Source organism: Sinohyriopsis cumingii, chromosome 8 (assembly GCF_028554795.1).
Source record: "Sinohyriopsis cumingii isolate HCF-2022 chromosome 8, ASM2855479v2, whole genome shotgun sequence".
Taxonomy (NCBI): Eukaryota; Metazoa; Mollusca; class Bivalvia; order Unionida; family Unionidae; genus Sinohyriopsis; species Sinohyriopsis cumingii.
The window spans coordinates 115,616,801-115,632,315 of NC_142968.1; the positions used below are offsets into that span (position 1 = coordinate 115,616,801).

Below are 15,515 nucleotides of genomic sequence, written 5' to 3' on the forward strand. Positions count from 1 at the left end.
TAAACCGTCTGATATTTAGGTTAATGTGATAATTATACACAGATAAAAGACTGTTTTCAAGGTGCATTTGTAGATATATAAAGGTCCCGCTTTTTTACGTGTCCTGGGCCAACCAAAGCGTTAATCAGACCTTCACTGGATGATTCCATAAATATTTAACTTTTTATAACAGGATAAGACAAAAACAAATACATAATTTTAACAATAGATATACAATATTAAATATTAAAGAATCCAGCAGTTGCTTTGTTGCGTGAATAAATTCTCAATTTACAGCGTTGATTTGATTGAGATTATATCACAGTCTCTTAAAAACTGCTACTAAGCTAATATATATATATATATATATATATATATATATATATATATATATATATATATATATATATATATATGCGCTTGTGTGTGCATGAATACGATAATGATTGAAAGATAGAAACAAATAAGAAGATCCTAAGAGAATTTATACTGAGGTATTATTTCCAAGGTATAATGACCTTTAATGTCTTTAACGTTTTTGAAAATGTAGTCTGAATTACAGTACATTTTGGCGGTGATTATCAGGTTTTTGAATCCATCGTGTGGGTTAGGTAATTCGGATTTGTAGAACTTAGAAAGTACATTTTGAGGAAATTCAGGGTGCAAAACAGTAAGTATATTTATTGCATTTCTTATTACCAGGCAACGAAGACATATATTTATGCAATGTTACTTGCATGCTCGCTGTTGTAGGGACCCAAGCTATGTGCATGACCTGAATGGCTTCGATCGCTAGCCTATATCCATAACATTATATGAAAAAACTTTAAAGGGGAAATTCGCAAAGCAGCTGCTGTGCAACAGCAAAGGAAATAAGACATCTTCGTCGTGTTAGCTTATTACCTCTGAGGCTCTTAGTTTTCTATCAAAACTTTCAGTTGCATTTTCTCTCTGGAATTTAGTTTTTCGACGGACTTGTAAATTGGCACGGATCTGATAGATATGCGATAGCCGTTGGCCTAACATGCTTTTATGTGCTATTTTATTGGCCCTAGAGAGCAATGGTCATAGTCGGAACCATTCTATTTCCGAAAAGTTCCGAACATTTCTTGTAAATTGCTGTTCAAATCATCAGAATGATCATTTAATACGGCGTCTCTCACGTTTGTTGTGGACATTGTGAATGTCACGGCCATTCGTTTGCTTGTTTAAAAGTTTCATTTGTGAATCAGTGAAATCGTCAACATCAACATCGTTAACTTTACCATCTCTACTGTCAAATAGACGAACACATTTTTCGTTCATTCATAAACAAATCTAATAAGCCAAAAGCTATATGGTAGTTCCCAACACACGATCCTATTTTTACACATACATGTCATGCAGTATGAAGCTATTCAGTATGTAAAGGTACTGCAAGATTCTAACAATGTCTAGTTAACGAAGAAACAAATAAGCACATAATGAATGATAAGCCCAAACACATGCTTACGTAGACCCTCATATGTATATGTACATTCGTACAGATACTCTCTAATAGTGTGATAGACACACGTACGCACATAAACATCCGTACTTGCATTCATGTATGCATGGTGTAAGATACGAAGTAAGAATATCCCACGTTAATTAGTGACCTGTAAAATACTCAAGAATATGCATGTTGAGCTTCAATACAACGTTCCTTCACGACAAGACACTAAATGTGTCGTCAATATATAAACAGTATTAAACATGCACTGCTTAATATTATCATAAGTATATTATACTTGAATTATGCCATAGTAATGCATGTATTAAACACTGAAGAAAGTAATTAGCTTTAAGTGGTATTCATCATACTATTACGTTCTAATGGTGCTCTATGAATATAATTTCCCAGATTTCTAACCTTAGTACTTTTAGTGTTAATGAGTAATTTAATCAATTTCAGCATACACCGACCTCTGCAGAGATGCGTTTATATACCTCAGTCTTAAAACAAAGTAATACTCCTCTTCCAGCACGTTGCAATGATTAAAATTTCTTTGATCAAGCGGTTTGCTATGTGGTCTCTTCCATCTCCTTATCCAACATGTAAAATATGGGTTAGTCATCCTTTTTTAAAAGAGATTTTCTAAATTTTGTCCTTGTTACTATATCTAAATACTCTCTATGGCCATAGATTTGTGATACGTTTCTATATAACATAGGTCTTGAAGATTTTCAGATTCTTGATTCCCAGTTTTGGATAAATGGATCAGATATCCTTTGTTTAACTGAAAGTAAGAAAACCTGTATGTTCCGAACAGCTTGATTTATCCACACTTGTCCCAGACCCAGACTGTTTAATAACTTCTGGACTAAAAATGCCGGGTTTTTCTTTCCAGAATAACCTTTTATGTCAGTAAGCATTAGGTTATGCATTACTTTTGCATATCGTTTTGTAGAAGTAATAATACAGTCAGTTAGTTGCGGTTTGTTCGAGTCTCGATCCGCTTCTTATAAGTTGTGAATTTAAGTTGTGAGCAGTGGATTCTGCGTAAGTAACGTCAGCAAGTACCTTTCCGTCAAACTGTCTATTTTTAAAGCTTATTTGTGAAGCGGTTTCTTGTATGGGCTAACTGTTCACTACAATAACTGGTCTCTTGGGAGTATCAGGTTGAAAACTTTCTATCTCATGTAGTAAATGTGTTTTCGGTTTCGTTGATCTATTTGTCATATTTTGTGACAATGCCTTCAGTGATATCGAGTCGCTGTGTAGCTCGTTCCGTCTAAATTGTCAATATTGCGAATTCCGCTAGATGTATTCTTTTTAAAAGCTTTAATTACCTCGAATTTAGCCTAAAGCTCTTGAGTAGATTGCAAGATATTGTTTGTTTTATCCAGTTTATCAATTTTCTCATCTTTCAACTAAATAAGTGTATTAATGTAATTTAGTGTTTAATTCATTAATCCTTGATCTTATATTATGCAGATTAGCTTTACCTTCTCCTTTAAAGTGAAATCACTAATAAATTTACACATCGGAGTCACTGGGGTTATTGCGTCTGTTGATCTATAGAAAATGTCTTCTATTGTATAATCATTTCCGTTCAAATTTAAATATAAGGTAAAATAATCTTTGGCGTATTTTAGGGCAATTGTATCCTGCTTTGTAGACTTCCTTACAAGTATATCTTTGGATATGATCAGATTGCTAGCCCTGTTGACTAAGACAGTTCCATTCCAGGACACCAATCCCTCACTTCCATTTGAAAGATTAGCGAGTCTCTCAATATGGATTCGTGTTTAAACGTGATATCGTCTCTTCGCAGGGGATTTGAGAGCACTAGCTACTGTAATAATAGTCATCGGAGTGGCAAGAGCTGTATTCCTCTAGACTTTGCGCGTGACCTTGATCGAGATCATATCTACGGCAGTCGATGCTATGGTTACTCCATTCTTGCTGCGGGCTGTTTGGTGTGATTACCCTGTGTTATTGATACGTTCTCGTCTGAGGAAAACTCATAACTGCTCTTTTTATGTGTTGTAAGCAAGTCGTTAGTCATTCGAGATTAACACAAAAGTACATGGTTGTGTTTGGTTCAATTGTATCAGGACATTCATATTGAATAAGCATTGAACGAACAAGGATTTCGTTAGGTTCATTTGTTATTTCATTTGCATAATAATAGATCATTGTCTTCAGAAAAAAGTATGAGTCTACAAAGCAACCAAAGTAGACAAATAACCTATCGTTAGATCGGAGATAGCTCTGCCAATTCGTTTGCATAGATATACATATCTATTCAGTCATTTATATATGATGGTCTGTCACATAGATTTCATTGTAGAATATGCCAATTAAAACGTAAAATTAAGCATTCTTTTTCAGCTGCTATTAGCTAGTATTGGAGTTTGATAAACAGATAAAGGACGAGTTACTCATTTTTAAAAAAATAACAATAAATAATGTATGTACGCGTGTTGGCAGAGCTATCTCCAATTGAACGGTACGATACTTCTCTACTTCGGGTGTTCTCACCAATTTTTAATTGTTTTCCTCTCCTCCCTCACACCAAGGGAAAACGTTGAGCTTTATCCATACAGTCACAAATAGTCAAATTGCATCCGAGATATACCTAGAGCATCGTTCTGTGGTAGCTAAAATAGCCAATCATTATGTTTAATGGACGCAGTCCTGCACTCCAGGCTAGTTCTCTAAATTCATGGTACCATATACAATGTACATGCTGGATACAAACGTGATACACTCTAAAAAGAAATGCTGTATACGATAGGTATATCTACCGTTATCAAATGTTTATTTCATAAGTGGCGTGTGAGTCTGAGTGAGAAAGAGAGTCGTTTCCGCGTATTAATGCAACAAGTTTCAATGTGACACAACTTACACTAATTAAACATGAAGTGATACTAGAACGGTGCTAATTCTTCAGGTGTAGTTGGGTTGGGTGTAATTTGGTCACAATACCAGACTACCTTGTTCTTCATTTGCATTCAAATACGCCTTATTAATGTATTGGCGGGCTTGACAAATCCCCCAAGGCCGTTTGCACACTGCCAGATAGTGAATATATTAAATGTTACATGGAATTAGAAATAAAAGTAGGATTTTCCAATTGGCAGCAACAAGAAGGGCTAAGCAGGCTCTGCTACATTTGTCAATACGTATAATCCTGATTTAAGAACAATGCAAGGTAAGTCAAAATCGAGGATGCCAGTTCAGTTATTGTTTATGTAATCGATACAATCCAGTTTATGTCAACGTGAACAGCGACGGATTGGCTTTGTGTAACATGACCATTTAACATCAACCGATTTGAAGATTTTACAAACTGTATTTAGGAATGCACTGTTTCTAATGAAATTAGGCCGTCATGAATGCCAAGTCATACGCGTTTTCTTACATTTGGTGTCATCATCAATCTCAATTACCACTTTCCAGATACAATGAAACGAACACAGGAAAATGGATACAAACATAGGGAAAAAAAGTACTAGAGGAACAATACTGCATTTGTTATATTTAATTAACACAGATAAACATGAGAGAATTCTCTTACGAGTGCGGCTTCCCTTCCAGGATTCTCATAGGAGAGCATTATATTTATTGTAATTTAAGGCCTACTCTTGTGAACCATAATACTTAACTATTGTACACGTTATCATTCATTTGTTTAATAAGCAGTATTTTATATGTTATGCATGTATAGCGTGCAAGCGGATACGACTATCATGTTTTCTACGATATCATTTCTTCGAAATCTTGATAATTTGAAAATCGATGGTATTATTAAGAAAAATATCCATGTATTACCTATAGCTAGACCTCTAAAACAGACATTATAAAATTACTTATTAATTGGGACTCATCTAAACCCAGGACATGTTGAATAAAGTCCTCTTCTGCTACGTTACGAAGAAACACACCAAGGCGAATGTCAAAATTATTTATGTGCCCAAAACATATCGATTTGTCGTACATTGCTGTAATAGCAAATAAAAGCATGGATTATTATTACATCAGTGTAAGAACAGCTGGAGTGCCTAACACTTGTGTGATATTAGTTGGAACAGAGCACAAAGCGTTTGCAAGGGATGTAAGTAACTTAGATTCATTTATTGTTTTGGGAGTTTGCCACAAATTTTTTTTTTTTTTATTATTAGAGAAGTCTGAACATATTTGAATATTTTGTAGGACATGTCAGTGTGGCACAAGTTTGTAAAGAGGTCGGTTTCATACTTATGAGTAGCACGTTTCATAATTTGCTTACATTCTAATTTTCCTGGAAATATTTTGTCTCTAACAAAACTTTCACTAACTTTGCAAATTGTATAGGTGTGAAACATATTATGTATATCAAGAATGGAAGCTTTCTGTTTCTTTTCTGTGACATCTTTTCAGGATAGATCAAGGTATAAACTGAATTCAAATATTTGTTAGATTTTGCATTTAGTGGACGAATTCACATTTTATCAAAAATGGTTAGTTTCCTTTCATTATTGTCCCATAAAATTATCTTTATTCCCAGTAGACCTTCTCTCCTTTCTGCCAGTGGGGTTTGAGGATATTCTTGTAAAACTTTGGTGCAATTATGATTAAATTCATCTAGCTTTTTTAAGTTCTTGTGTTCAATATTATACCAACTTTCATAACCATAAATGGCTGATAGTACCACAATTGTTTTATATGCACTGACGTAGGTAGGAGATTGCCAATCCTTGCAATATATCATGACGAGTTTCTGTCCTTAGAACAAGCCCTGTATGCTATTGTCAAACATTTTATATTGGAGCTAACAGGCTTACAACATGTTTGGTTCCATTTAAAATAGGCATAGTATGGTTGCTTCTTTTGCACTTAAACGTCCCTCATGTTGTTTGGCCTTTCTGAATAAAACCTAATACACAGATTTTATTGATGATGAAGATGGTGTTCTATTTCAAGGTGAATCAGTTACATATATCAAGCATCTTTTGCAAATAGATTGGTGTGTTTTCCAGCACAGTTATATCTATGGCTAGTGCTGGAATTCTAGGTGGAGTGGACCCAACGAGTAGCATTAATGTTGGCTCCTTTCAGTCTTGTAGAATCGTATTAATGTAAACGAGCCATAAAACTGATGATAAAACACATCCCTGTCGAATACCCTTTCTATCGCTAAAGATTCGGATTTTGAGTCGTTGAGTTTTAGGAAACGTACTGCGTGATTCAGTGTCAAATGCCTTTTGAATATCTAAAAATGCATGTAAACACAATTGAATCCAGTTCTAAAGTGGACACAAATAGCTATGTATATATTGAAAGATAATGTTATGCTACCCAACCCTTTTGCGACCGCTGTTGTGCGGTATTAGGGAAGTTATGTAGATTACTATTACACTATATTGGCAATCAACTGCTCCAGTAGTTACAGCGTCCGCTTTGGAAGCGGAAGGTTGCGAGTTTTAACCCCGACCGAGTCACACCAAAGACTTATAAAATTGGTACTAACAGCTGCATCGCTAGGCGCTCAGCATTAAGAGGTTAGTGTTAGGACTTTGTCGGTCTAGTGTCAGGATGATGTGACTGGGTGGGACATCATGTTACGTGTCTACGGCATGATGCCCAGTGCTAGACATCACTATTAGCTACCACGCTGCAGGCATCGTAGTGATGTGTACTATCTAACACTGGTATATCGCTACCATAAAATGCATTGTCAGGCTTGGCCCTAGGATGTGAGGGGCCCAAGGCAGCATGCGGGGCCCAGGACAGCAAGCGATGAGCGCGGGCTCCCAAGCAAATACTTGCATTGCCTGAAAGCGCAGGTCCCAAGGCGGTTGCCTAGATAGCTTTGTCATAGGGCCGGGCCTGTGTATTGTTATTTTGCTCTGAGTTTATTTTTCTTTTCCAATACCAACATTGTTTGGGGCTTTCCTGAATTGTTGCTGTTTTAAAAGATTTTTTATATTTCTTGAATTCTAAATTTTTGTTAGGTTACAGAACTCAAACATTTGTTCATAATTACAAACATGTATGTGAACTGAGATTACAATTTAGATAAATCTTTAACAAACAGTCGAGTTATCACATCCTGATCAGACGCTAATTTGTCGTTATAGTTTATTTTAAAAATATTTGGAATATTTTCCCTTGTTACGTTGTCGGTTGTGGTAGTTGAAAAGACTGATTGTGTTCACGGGGAGAATTCTTTTTCTCCGGGCTATTTATCTAAACTTATTGTATCGTATTCAAGGTATGTTAGATTCAAAGGCGATACATTGTGGAAGAAATGCTGTATAATTACAATACGTCTATTATTATCAAATACTTTTTTGCTTACAGACCTGCAAATCTGAGAGACACGTATCCGCGTATTAATGCAGAAAGATTTAATGTGTTACAAATTCAACAAATTAAACTTGAAGTGATATTGGAACCATGCTAATTCTTTATGCGTAGATGAGTTGGGTGTAATTTGTTTACAATTCCAGACAACCATGTTCTTCATTGAATGTATTCAAATACGGCTTGCTAATCTATTGTCAAGCTTGACAAAGCCATGAAGGCGGTTTTCGCACTGCTATGTACTGAAAAATGTTAAATTTTAAATGGAATTAGAATTGAAAGTAGAAGTTTCCAAACCTGCAGTAACAAGGCGATTTTCGCACTGCCAAAAAAGGAAAATGTTACATTTTACATGGAATTAGAAATGAGAGTAGGAGTTTCCGAACCGTTCGTAACAAGAAGGGCAATGATGGGCGAATCTCTATTACATTTCTTAATACGAACATGTCACCATTACGAACGAGATCGGTAACTCCGGATCGTGCTATGTTTGGTAAATTTAAGTCAATGATTCCGGGGCAATTATTATTTATGTTGTCGATACAAAACAGCTTCACAGCATGAATAGAGATGGATTTGTTTTCTATCACATGACCGTTATTGAGTGCCTGAAACAAAAAATAAATATTCATCTACCGTAGACAATATCAACAGGTTTAAAATTTGTGCAAACATTATTATTAATACAGCGTTTTTGATGAAATGAGTCCGTCTTGAATTCCAAGCTATATATGTTTTCTGACATTTGGTGTAAGATTCGTGTTTCGATGTAAAATGAAAATATCGAATTCAAATGGAAACTTATGTAGGTCCTTTATTATTTCCTGTATCATTTTCGCGGAAAATTTCTTTCAGATTCGATTTTTGTTCCAGTGATTATTCCAATTATTGATCTGATATAATGTACAGATTGTCTTTCAGACAGAAAAAGTAACTATACGGCGGTGTTAACTTTACAAATCAATATTTAGGAGCCTATTATTTAATAAAATAAATCTGCTTGCAAAGATTAGAAACCATACAAAAAGGATATGATGAACTTTAAATTTTACTGATCGAAACTGTAATGAACTAACATGATAAACGACACGCATTTTGCTATATCAGTTGGTGTCTTTACGTTACTAAAATAACAAATAGTCATACATATACTAACGCATTTCGCTAATTTTGAACATCGGGACAGAAACATGATTCTGCTATTTTGACGAGTTAAAGCATGCCTTATGCTTAGAATCGTTGAACACTGTTAACGTGCCACTTGATAAATCAGGATTCCTTATAATATTTTCCCAGCTGTAGAAAGTCAAATCTGGTGGTGAAACGTTTGGATCATTATGTTTTCGTCTATATTATTTTTTTGAACCTTATATTGGGCATCATGAACTGTTGGTGTCTTTTCAATTGACACGCTGTTTTATTTTCTTCATGTGAAACAATATTTATTTTGTTTAACATGATTTAGTAATGACCATCAATTTCTTTACAGCAAGACAACGCAATGAAAATAATCGAATGTTGGAAGAAATAACAAGGAATTTCAACATTGAGAGAAGAGTGAACAATATTTTGTTGGTAGGCCTTCCCTCGGCTGGCAAGTCGTCACTGATCAACAGTTTTGCTTACCTCATTCTTGGGAAATATTATCCTATCGCAGATGTGGACGAGGCAATCAACTCACCCATACCTTAGATGCACGCAGGTAAGCCAATTAGAGATTGTCACAACGCATACGTCATCTTCAGACACAGGTCAGAGCTGTTAGAGTAAGCGTCATCACACATCCTGGATATACTATCTTCATTCGAAAATGTGTTGAAGTAGCACACAAACGTAAATCCCTTTTTACATAGATAAAAATGTGGGTTTTTATACATGGGACATTTTGACATTCCCGAGAAATGTACCCAAGATGAAAGGTTCGACTCATATTTGCTATACACATGTATGATTCCTATTCAGTGGTAACCAAGCTATAATGCTTGTCTCTAATATTAATTTTCTCTTTCTCTCTGATGATATAGTCCTCTTTAATGTTGCAAATTTCTACGTTCAAATCATTGCATTTATTGCTAGAGAAGTTTCTGTTTATCAGGAACCCATTTTAAGCGCTTTGTTTTCTTATCAATAAATACAGTAATTAAAAGCGGAAACGACTTTTTAATACATGCACAAATTAGAAAGTCGTCTCGTTAACGTTTTATTCCAGAATAAATTAAACGTCTATGCCGCATACTACCACTACACAGTAAAAAATTGTATGGTTTCATACACAGTATAGTATTGAACAGAAAGTACAAACGTATGACTATGACGTATAATAAATAATGATTCCGAGTCATAAATTCAACTTCCATACAACAATAACGTTTCGGAAGCACCAGAACAAAGTCGTTTTAAAACATTATATATGTGTTAGTAATACTGAATAAATTCATACTTTGTTTTGCTAAGATTTGTCAGTGAATAATTCATGCTCATCGTTACCATGGATCCAGAACAATAGTTTATTGCAATAACAGATGTCACTGTATATTTCTATGTAGTTCTTGGTTGTGCCTATCTTAAATACCGAATAAAGGATGCCCTGATATTAGTTAAATTCTCCATCACACAAACATATAACACGATTTGCTTGCTTTCCAGATACCCTCATTTTGGAATTACTGAGGGGCAAATGATAGGCTCTCCGAATGAGGAGACCGCACGAAGAATACATCCACGTCTACCCTGCTTGACCGATTTTATTGGACTTGGAAACGAAAATACAGAGGAGATGAGTGAAATTTTATCCCTTCAGATACTAGGTAAGTGTTACTTCTAGATACGAATATTTAGTTCACTTTCCGATTGTACTTGAAAGTGAGCAACAACATTTGGCTGCATTTCTTGTCTCTATTACAGTCTGCTTACAAACAACATTTGGCTGCATTTCTTCTCTCTATTACAGTCTGCTTACAAACAACATTTGGCTGCATTTCTTGTTGCATTTCTTGTCTCTATTACAGTCTGCTTACAAACAACATTTGGCTGCATTTCTTGTCTCTATTACAGTCTGCTTACAAAAAACATTTGCTGCATTTCGTGTCTCTATTATAGTCTGCTTACAAACAACATTTGGTTGCATTTCTTGTCTCTATTACATTATGTTTGCAAACAATGTTGACATGACCAGTAATGAAATTAATCGTGTCGAGCATCCAAACAATATTTTTTAATTAAGATACCTACTTTAGTATATACACGCTGCAATAGGTTTCAACATATTAAAACATACATATGTCAATGGTGAACCAACACTTCCTTGTTTTGCATATCTCAAAATAACCTAATATAAATAAACAATAAATAAAACAAAGTCTAATTATAATATATTACTAGAAAGAGTCATCAGCAGAATTATATTGTTAACAAGCTTGTTGATTTTATTGTTACTTTTCTTTCACTATCAAAAGGATGCATTTTACAATCTTGTTGCGCTACAAATACAAAATTTCAGCTAGTTTTAAAACTGTCTTTGAAACATTCCAGACTTAAAAAGTTCTCATTTTGACTAATATTTCTTTCAAGATTTGGTAAAGGTCGTTCACGATATTTTGACACATGTAATGTTCATCGTATAAAAAGTAATGCTTACTGAAATTGTTTACTTCATACGTTTGATAATCCCTCGTATCTTCAAGAGGTCGATTTGTTAAAAACCCTAGAAGCTAAAAATGTAATCAGAGTGAAATAATTTCATAATATTGTTAATTTAGCCACACTAAACCTCGATATATGTTTTCTTTAAATAATCCTTGGTTTAGATGAGTGCCTATGATTGTGATGATTTTCAACATGAGAGACTGTAAAGCTACGGTCATGTAATCTCTGGAATTACTATCATTAAAAACATATCAATTATGCCTTATCGTTGCCTCACATTAAGAGTATCCGTTTAAGTTTTAGTTACAGCGTACGTAATATCGGACCAATAACTTATATTCGGCATGGATTATTGTAATCGCTGATTTCAACTGCATAGTACATGTAGTCATTGAAAACAAAATACTTTATAACGTTACGAGCATTCTCAATTTTTGGTCCGAATGATATTAATAATATAGTATTTTCACGCCATTCATTCCTATAAAAATCAAAATATTATTTCGTTCTGATGACCAGAGTGTAAAGAATAAAAGCTGTTTCCTTATGTATTTACTTTATGTAATAAATACATTGCAACAAATATTTTATCGTTAATTTTGATATCAATGTATCAATATTTCTTACATTCTCCAGTTCCTTTTCTGTCTGTCTGTACGCAACATAGTGTTTCTTAATAAGCTAAACGAATTACTGACAGATAATATAAACTAACAAGGAAAAGTCTGCAACATGTGATAACTGTTATCATTCTACCACCTTCTTTCCAATATGGGTTTGCGAGGGATGACAAAGAAAGCAAGATGTCATTTCGCATTTTATATAAAAATATGAATTATCGACAATTTTATAAAATGCCTTTTTCCATTTTGATTGACTTGGTAATTTATATCAAGAAAAACTATGCAGGTCACTTAGAACCGGGTATCCGAATTACTGGTCTGTTAGACCGTCAGAGGCGGCATGGAGTGGGATCATTAAGAAGTTGGTACCGGAATTCCAGGGAGAACTGGAAGACAGACGTCGTTATTTTCGTGCACAGTGTTGCAATCAGAGAAGTCCCTAATGAACTGATACAGTGCCTTTTAAATGTCATCAGGACACATAACACATTGCGTCCTGTCGGTAAGAACATTATACACTGTAACAGGAAATAAAAATGAAAGTGCTAATTTAACTCATGTTCTGTATGATTCAAAATACAACTAATCGTATTTAAGAACTTTTAGGTTACGGAATATTGCTTTGCACTAAGGATTTAACCTGACAAATCCATGACAAGTAACAAAGATTATAAGGAAAGTATATACCAATACTTACATTGTTTATAATATCGAGATAAATTTTGTTTTCGTTCATGGCTCACAGAGGGAACAATGTTGCCTGAGATCACAGGGCAAATGGAACAACTATATAAAGTTTGAACCTTAACAATTGCAAGTTTTGACACGGTCATTCTATGAATAAGAATTATTTTATAAAATAATTTAACAATGTTAAATTTTTATTAATGTAATTATTTATAAACAATTCCGCATAGCGTAGCCAAAGAGTCGTATTGACACAGAACTATTTTTATTCATTTGATGTCAGTAGTGTGATATAGCTAGGATTATATTTACAGAGACAAAGTTCATATTGACTGAAAACACTGAATGTAGGATTGATAAGGTATTTCAAAACACACAGTCAAAGTTATTGAGTGGGCCCATACTCATCGTCGGAGTTAGTATTTTGCTCCTAGGGTTGCCCACAAACATGATCCATATTTATAATTCAGCTCAGATGATGTTTAGAAGGGCTGGGTGCATTCATTTCAATATATATTTGTATTTATTGTATTGCTTTATATGATTTGATTACATAAATTTAAATGCTGTATTGATTCTTGGACTGGACAGTCTATTTGTGCATTAATATGACTTGACCAAGAATGCTTTGCGCTGTTATTCATTATATACTAAAGAAATGCATCTATTGACAAAGTGCATGTGCTTAGAATCCAGCGTAATGAAAAAAGTTTTGACTTATGACAATGTACTTTCTCTTGAGTTGATTTAAAGAATATAATAAACATAATATTTTGTAAAAAAAAAACAAAAAGAAAAAAAGAAACTCAGCGATTCTTATGTTTGTGGATCTGCTGCCAGAATAAATAGTAAACACATATATATCACACATATTTCATATTGTTTCAAATTCAAATACTATTTATTTACTTATACTTTTCAGATGTGGACTTTCATGTTGTACTCACGAAGATGGACAAAGTGGAGAGACGCGAGGTAACAAATGAAAGTGTTAGAGCCATCGAAAATGATGTTGCTCATTTATTTGGCTTTCACGGTTTCAAGGAATAGAGGATTGTTAAACTGACAAATTGGTGCGACGATGTAGGTTTTCCGAATTCCACTGCAAATTATCTGCACCGACAAATATACAGACGTGGTGTGACTTTGAATAATCAGTTGTTGAGGCTTCTTCGTAACATGTCCACTACAAGAGCAGAGTCAAGAGTAGTACACGATATAACTGTCTTTCAAACGATTTGGTTTCATCTTTATGGCTACCTTACTTCGAATGTCAGAATGTTTCTCTGTGCGGCGTTTATTGTTTTTTTTCTCATTTTTGCATATTTCTTTTTTTTGCGATGAAAGCAACTCAGTTACGTGGACACAATCAGCACGTGCAAAATGTGACTTTGCATTATGTGTCTCATGCAAACGTGAAGTTCACTCTCAATATTGACAAGACCGGACATTGTAGTTTTCTATTCACCGTCTGATTGTACTTTCTTGTGACGTATAATAGGCATGAGCAGGTCTCCATCGGCATTATCATATTATCAGTAATTTTAGTATGAATTGTTTAGCCATATAGGCTCCGATGTATTTTTCATTCATTGCCATAAACAACAGAAACTTCTTTCAGAAGTATGTCTGGTCTTTTGTGCATGAAATCAATATATAACGAATGATACCAAAACCTCCTCTCTTTTAAAAATAAATTCGAATTTAATAAAACTAAAATTACTGAAATAATACTCAGAATGTGAATATAGTCATTTCAAAAGGTTTAATGGTAGCAAATCTTTCAAATAAATGTATTGCTGCCAGGTAACCTTCGTGATTGTCCATAGTTACGTCCTTTTCTCGATGACATTTTGAGATGGTGAACTGTATGCCGGGCTAGATTAAGGGACGCCCCCTCCACATCCCCGCTTCACGTTCCCCCGCTCCTGTTGCCGACAATAAATTACACGTTTAAATTATATATATATATATATATATATATATATATATATATATATATATATATATATATATATATAAACCATCCAATACTTAGATTGATTAAGCTATAATAATTAAACCACATATAAAGAACAGTTTAAGGACTGATTTCGAGGTGTATTTGTGTATACATATGTACAAAGGTCCCACATTTTACGTGTCCTGGATCCATAAAAGCTTTAATAAGGCTTTTACTGGATGGTACCATAATGTTCTAAGATAGTTAACTTTTTAAAACAGGATAGAACACGAAAATGATCACAGTTATAACAATACATATACAACAACAAATATTAAAGAATCCAGCGAACTGAGAATCATGATATTTCCACAGTGTGTGTGTGTATGTGTGTGAATAGAATATTGATGGAAAGATGGAAATACATAATAAGTTCCTAAGAGAATTTATACTGGCGTAATAATTGCACGGTATAACAACCTCTAGCATCTTTAACGTTTTACACGTGTGAGATGCATAAGAATTCTGTATTCTGAATTGAATCAACATCCTTTGGAACACGTGTACGACACCTTAACTTGTGAACATGCGTCTAACACATTAACCCTTGAACATACATCAAACACATTTAGTTTTGGACATGCGTCTAACACCCTCACCTCCGAATATGCGTCAAACAGCTGAACCTCTGTAAGTGCATCTATCACTCTTACCTCTGAACATGTGTCTAACACCTCAACCTCTCAGCCACAGCGGCTACTAGCTACAACGTGTTCAAACGCTAGGGCTCAAACGCAATTCTGGCATGAGAACTTCATAAACTGTG

The 15,515-nt window shown here is 34.4% G+C and overlaps 1 protein-coding gene across 1 annotated transcript; it reads left to right on the plus strand.

Annotated features, from left to right (window-relative positions):
* Positions 1–4,507: 4,507 nt before the first annotated feature.
* Positions 4,508–14,825, plus strand: LOC149794444 (uncharacterized). The gene is made up of 5 exons (XM_089968689.1): positions 4,508–4,658; positions 9,282–9,494; positions 10,439–10,599; positions 12,347–12,562; positions 13,670–14,825. Exons 3-5 carry the CDS (start codon positions 10,470–10,472, stop codon positions 13,795–13,797), a joined length of 474 nt encoding a protein of 157 aa, XP_089824815.1. The 5' UTR covers positions 4,508–4,658; positions 9,282–9,494; positions 10,439–10,469; the 3' UTR covers positions 13,798–14,825.
* The last annotated feature ends 690 nt before the right edge of the window (positions 14,826–15,515 follow it).

Excerpts from the sequence above, each read along its gene's own strand:
- LOC149794444 (XM_089968689.1), top strand. The coding sequence starts at position 10,470 with ATGATAGGCTCTCCGAATGAGGAGACCGCACGAAGAATACATCCACGT. Across the intron at positions 10,600-12,346 it reads TTTATCCCTTCAGATACTAG|GTCACTTAGAACCGGGTATC; the intron begins GTAAGTGTTACT and ends AAAACTATGCAG. Across the intron at positions 12,563-13,669 it reads TAACACATTGCGTCCTGTCG|ATGTGGACTTTCATGTTGTA; the intron begins GTAAGAACATTA and ends TATACTTTTCAG.